Here is a 6,450-nt window from a genome sequence, read left to right on the forward strand (position 1 = left end):
ACACACTCGCTTCTTGTCTGATAGCGCTTCATTCTATTGCATTATAGTTCTGTTCTTTTTCATTATGAAGCGGTACACGCGTAAAATTTCCTATACTGGCAAATTTGTAAATTCGAAACCTGTTACAAGTAGTCGGAAAAAAATTGTAGAGTTGAGAGCAACTGAAACCGAAGAATCCTATGGATCTGAAGAATCCGTAGAGTTAGAAGCAAATTGAAGAGACGAAAGACCATAAAAATCAAAAGAATCTGAAGAATCCATCGGCGAGGGGAAGAATTTAAAGAAACGAAAGTACCCGAGGCTTTTTTGAAATTTCAGTCATCTGATAGACTTAAAATATTTGAATAATGCGGAGGGGATAATCCGAAAAATGTTAAGGATCGAGAAAAGTAGATTTTGAAAAATTGGAAGCATTCGAAGCAATGGAAGAGGACTAAAAAGTTTCGATCATTTACCCTTAGCCTTAACACTTAACAACAAGGTGATCGTGTGTAGATAAAAAGAAGTGCCAGCCAGCATTTGGGCCGGATTCCGACGCCATTTTGTGTGGAACCTGACTCCATTTTAAATTGAGGTGGAGTCTCGGGGCTAACGAGCAATTACTGGGCATTCGGTTCAATTTGAAACAAGGAGCCGTTGCCACACTGACTTCTAGTAAAAAACAAGGTATACACTGACGGCTCCGTCACTTTCTTGAAGTGTCATTTTAAATTTTATACAATCTGTATATGAAGTACGGCGACCATCGCAGGGAAGTAGAGTGCATATTTCAGACACGATGAGTGGGGAATACTATTCAAATGGTGAAGTGGGTGAATGTTCAAATTTTCGTGATGGTACCTAATCGCCCGTTTTTCCATTAATTTGAACCATCCTTACTCATGTTGTTGTAGACTACAATTTGCAAACCAATCGTACTAACCACGCGGACAGGCGCAATTGCGACGGCGATGATGGAACCTGCACCAAGAGGAGTCAGGATTACCAACTACATGGTGAGTAACGTACTTCGGTAAGTATTTGAACTGTAGAAGAGGGTACAGGCATTTATTATTACAGTATGGTTAGATATAGATAGTTTCTCCACGTGCATCAGTCATCTTCGCTTCTATAATGGTCAGGTATCGACCTGGTGCACCAACTAAAAATCTGGTCCGAGAAGGTCTTGTGGGAGTAGTCGGTCAGATACTTCCCCCGCGCCATATTGCCCAGAAACGTCTTAAGCATAGGACTTTCGGCGACTTTTCTTATCACCGTCGCCAGCTTCGTCGCGTCCTGCTCGATGAATATTCCCGAAATTCGGTGCGTGAGGACCGTGCTCGCGAATCCGCAGTCGATCGAGATGATCGCCTTCGCCATACTCATCGCGGCGACTATCGGCCCGGGGTATAGGTCGTTATCGACGAGGTGAATCACGGCGGTGGCGGCCTGGATCAGCGTCTTCTTGTGGACCGTCGGCAGTTGCTTCAGGAACGAGATTTTGGAGGCGAAGGGTTTGCCCTTGGTCGTCTCGGTTAGTTTGTTGTAGTAGTCGGGGGAGCGGTTTCGATAGGAACCCGCTATGACCACGTGCAGTTCTTCCTTCAGGTTGTTGTCGGCGGATATCATCAGCTTGTCGATTGCTTCGAGGATGAGTAGGAAATTGGAACGTTCCATGAATTTGCCGAACGCGACGAAGAGTTTGTAGTTCGTCGGTAGGTCGGGGATTATTCGTCTTACGTCGATGGTGTCCGCATTCCACAGTCCGGTACTGTAGGATGGGGTTAACACCAAAGGTTCAGTAATATCTGGGAACGATCTTTGAAAAACCTCCCGCAGGCACTTGGTTTGGACTATGATCTCATCGGCGTACCTTAGGCTCTTGAGTGTCAGTAAGGGGGGCACGACGCACATGCTCTTGTCATAGTGATCACTACACCTTAAGTGAGGGAAGTGGTAGATGTAGAGGGTTTTGTAATTAGATAAAAGGCTAAGTAGAAGGATAGCAATGGGCTCCAAATCCAATATCACAACACTCGGCTCGGGACTGGGAGGATCAATGAGTAACTTCGAGGTTAGCCAAATCGATCTGAAGACCGCAAACATACGCTTGAATGCCCCACAGACGTTGGACGGTATCCACGTTCCAACCGTGCGGATGTATTTGTCCAAAGGCTACAAATGCACAATGTAGGTCCGATAATCAAAAGGATCTTACTACCGAAGTGGAATCTAAAATATCCCCGTTGCCCGAATCCGTGGTGTAGATCGAAAGAGTTGTCTGTTTCTCGTCGAGCGCCAAAGCGATGTCCACCATGTAACGATCCTCGGGCGTATTACGAAATTTGTCGTGCAAAATTGCCACGTTGCAAACCGGGAGTTCTCGCGCCATAATTATTAAAAAAAGGAACTGACAACAATTTGGACTGTCAAAGTGACAGATAAATCGAAAATAACTATGGTTAGGTCGTTTGTCTACAGGATAGGGCAAAAAGTTGACCAGCATTCAGCAACATCATAACCACATTACGCAGAGGCAGGGAAAATTATCGTAGGCTGTTCTTTTCGGGACTCTCCACAAACGGTCTTCGTTTAAGGCTCCTGGAGCTCTTCTTAGAAGCTCGTAAAGAATCCCACAACGTTCTCGAGCTCTCCACGATTCGCCTTTCAAACAGTCTTAGAGATTAAATGTCTACTAACGGTTCTAAAACCCTCATGGGACCTTTGAAAACTTTTAGGGACTCATAAACTACGTCACGCAGACGTTTTTTCGGGTTCAACTCCCGTAACAATGATGGACTACCTTGGATGTTAATAACATCATTCTTGTTAAATCCGGTGGGTTATTTAGATTAAGCACGGAGTGCATTCGTTTTGTATTGAATTTGAATTTCAGTGTTAATTTTTATTTTGAAATTTATGTATTTAATGATTTTGTGATTGATTAATTTAGATAATGTTAAGTCGTCGTCGTCGTATTATCGCGTTTTATTGAAAGGTTTATCTGGTCAATGCGATAAGAACTTTTGTTATCGCGTTGCGTAAGATAAAAGCTAATTAGTTTCAAGATTAGCGCATGCGATAAGAAAACACAGATGCTTGCAACGAAGACGCGGTTTTCTTGGTGGGGACGTTTGACGTTATTATTTAAAAGCTAGCATTAATCAAATTTGGTTTTGATTGACCGTTTGTTTACGAAATCTTAAAGAAAGAAATTTTTAAGGTGGAAGAGAGGATATCCTTTAAATACGAGGAATTACTGAATAAACTTTTGTCTTTGTCAATCAAGTAGCTGTGTGTTTAATCGAACCCAAAGTACGACCCAGATCAGAGTTTTCATAATTTTTTTCTGTTGGTACCGCAATTTACATAGTTAGTCCCTTGGAATATTGCGAGAGACGGTCAAATTTAGGATAATGCTTAAAGAAGTGTTTGCCATCTCGTCGTATTTGGGCGCGTTTATTAAACAGTTTATCTGGTCAATGCGATAAAGAACTTTTGTTTATCGCGTTGCGAATATGAAAAGCTAATTAGTTTCAAGATTACGCGCATGTGTAAACGCCCAATAAGAAAACACGGTGCTTCCCAACAAAGACGCGCGTTTTTCTTGGTGGGACATTTGACGTTATTATTTAAAAGGTAGCATTTAATCAAATTTGGTTTTGAATGGCCGTTGTTTACGAAATTTAAAGAAAGACATTTTAAAATAATGAGAGGAATTACTGAATAAATGTTTGTCTTTGTCAATCAAGTAGCTACGTGTTTATCCGCAAACCCAAAGTACGACCCAAATCAAAGTTTTTCATAATTTTTCTGTCGGTACCGAATTTACATAGTTTAGCCCTTGGAATTATTGAGAGACGCGTCAAATTAATAGTTTTAAGAAATTTTTGCCGCATCTTTCGTCGTATTTTCGCGTTTTATTAACATTCTATCTGGTCAATGCGATAAGAACTTTTGTTATCGAGTTGCGTAAAGTGAAAACTAATTAGTTTCAAGATTAGCGCATGCGATAATAAAACACAGATGCTTGCAACGAAGACGCGGTTTTCTTGGGTAGAACGTTTGACGTTATATAAAAGCTAGCATTAATCAAATTTGGTTTTGATTGGCCGTTTGTATACGAAATCTTAAAGAAAGAAATTTTTAAAGTGGAAGAGAGGATATCCTTTAAATACGAGAAACTACTGAAGAAGTGTTTGTCTTTGTCAATCAAGTAGCTGTGTGTCTAATCGAACCCAAAGTACGAGCCAGATCAGAGTTTTGATAATTTTTTTCTGTTGGTACCGGAATTTACATAGTTAGTCCCTTGGAAAATTGTAGAGACGGTCAAGGCTGCTGAATTGCGCATCTGAACTAATTTTAACTCAACATTGAACCTTTTGATTATAGCGGATACCGGGCTTAGTGAAGGTACCAGTTTTTGTTTTGCGCCCAACGTGGGGCACATAGCATTTTTATTTGACGCCCAATGTGGAGCACATGGCAATATTTAGAGATTCAGCCCTTAAAAGTTGTTAAATGTTTTTTAAGGCCCTTGAAGATTCTTAAAGATTGTTCTTCAAGGTACATTCCTTCCTTTCATCGAGTTTCGCATTTTTTGATTATTTAATTTAGCTCCATCAGATCCTTCACATTGTTTTCTTAAAATTCTACCGATTCCTCAAATCCTTTAAATTGTTCGTTTTTTCGATCCCTCCTATTCTGCAGTTTTTCGAAGTCCTTCGGTTTTTAAAATGAAATCATACGATTCTTCCTATTCATTTGGTTTCTTCGAATTTTTTAGAGAATTTTAATTTCTTCGAGCATCCTTCAATTTTCTTTCTTCCAGCACCTTTCAATTTTTCCAGCTCTTTAAATTCTTCAGGTTCCTCCGTGAGTTTTTCTGATTTTTTTTTAATTTTTCGTAAGGGTTTTCAGATTCTTAATATTTTTCAAATTCTTTGATTTTTTGATTTCTCTGGAAAATTCTCCAGTAACATAAGATTCTTTAGACTTGGCATAATTTCTCCAATCCTCTCGTTTTATCGAATCCTTCCAATCGTTTCCTTTGGCTTCTTCCGATGCTTTGCATATTTTTGATCTTGCGGACTGGTGAGATCTTGCAAATCCTTAAGTTTCTTTTTAAAAAGCCCCAAAGATTAACAAAAAGACTTAAAAGCTCTTTATGGATTTTTAAGGACTCTTAAATGCTCTTCAGCCTACGTCTCTGAAGGTTTTTAGGGATAAATTCTGATTTTTCTATCTTCTGAGGACCCTGAAGACTTTTTTGATTCTTCTTTTTGAAATCCTTGAAATTCTTATTGTTTTTTGGGTGCTACCGAGTCTTAAGATTCTTAACTTTTTAGTAACGGAAGTTGCTTCGGATTCTTTTCTTATTTTCACATTATCTGCGATTCTTTGAATTCTTCAGTTTCTTCAAATTATTCAAGTTGTTTCGATTCATAAAATTCTTCCGTTTTTTCGAAGCTTTAGCATTTTCTTTATTCACATGATTCTTCCTGTCAGTTCCGTTTCTTCACATTCTTCAGATCCTTAAGGCCTTTAAAGGGTCTTTTAAAGAGAAGCAAGCACCTTAACGATTTTTTCGGCTTAGAAATTGCCTGCAACTTGTAAAGGTTCTTAAAGATCCCGATAAACGATTTTAAAAACCTATTTTGTAAAGGCGCTCTATGGCTCTTCAAAGCGCGTCTGTTGAACATTCCTAAACGCACTAAGGATCTATTGCTGGACTCTCAAAAATCTTCAAAAATTAATAAAAACCTCCAAAGGTTCGGCGCATAAAGGTTCTTAAATTTTTTGAACGTTCTTTAAAACCCTTTAAAGCTCTTAAAGGGTTATAAAAGCTCCTAAAAGTTGGGTTCTTATAGTGAGGAGAAGGTCTTAATTAATCTAAACGTTTCTGAAGTGCTTTTGGTGCTATTGGAAGCCATTGCAGATTATATATGTGACTAAAGCTGTGGAAAACCTTTAAAGGGCCATAAAAACTTTATTTCTTATACACACCTAAAGATATTTAGACCGCATGAAACGAAATTCTTCGCCAAGCCGTCCAGGTGAATATTGTGAATTGTGTACGCCATTTTGGAGACCGCGTAGAATTTCATTATTAATTAAAAGTGCGAACCGAAAGCCGGTCTCGCAGCCGAAAAATTGTGCAACCATTTTTCGAAGAATTTATTGTCCTGCGTTCTTTAGATATTCAGTGGGAGCAAAACAAATAATTAGAGGTGGGTACTTCGCCGCGAACAGTGCGATGAGGGCATTTTCGTTTCGGTGCTCGTATTCAAATAAATTGTTACCACGAAAGGGTTGGGGTCCAAGGTGCAAAACATTGCGTTGCGTATTTTTTGGTGTGGCTGATTACGTTGAAAAACTAGTTTATTAATCAAAGTCGTGCATCTAATTTGTTTATACGATGTGCTCATAACATTATAAATGAAACAGCAACCGATAAAAAGGTTAACGGCC

General features: G+C 39.3%; 1 protein-coding gene across 1 annotated transcript; it reads right to left on the bottom strand.

Annotated features, from left to right (window-relative positions):
* Window positions 1–1,046: 1,046 nt before the first annotated feature.
* LOC116181116 (alpha-1,3/1,6-mannosyltransferase alg2-like) lies at window positions 1,047–2,408 on the bottom strand. Its single transcript, XM_031501392.1, has 2 exons — window positions 2,201–2,408; window positions 1,047–2,154 (listed from the first exon to the last, which is right to left on the bottom strand). The coding sequence occupies exons 1-2, from the start codon at window positions 2,369–2,371 to the stop codon at window positions 1,093–1,095; spliced, it is 1,233 nt and encodes a 410-aa protein (XP_031357252.1). The 5' UTR covers window positions 2,372–2,408; the 3' UTR covers window positions 1,047–1,092.
* Window positions 2,409–6,450: the final 4,042 nt, after the last annotated feature.

The sequence above is a fragment of the Photinus pyralis genome, unplaced genomic scaffold (genome assembly GCF_008802855.1).
Source record: "Photinus pyralis isolate 1611_PpyrPB1 unplaced genomic scaffold, Ppyr1.3 Ppyr1.4_LG9, whole genome shotgun sequence".
Classification (NCBI taxonomy): Eukaryota; Metazoa; Arthropoda; class Insecta; order Coleoptera; family Lampyridae; genus Photinus; species Photinus pyralis.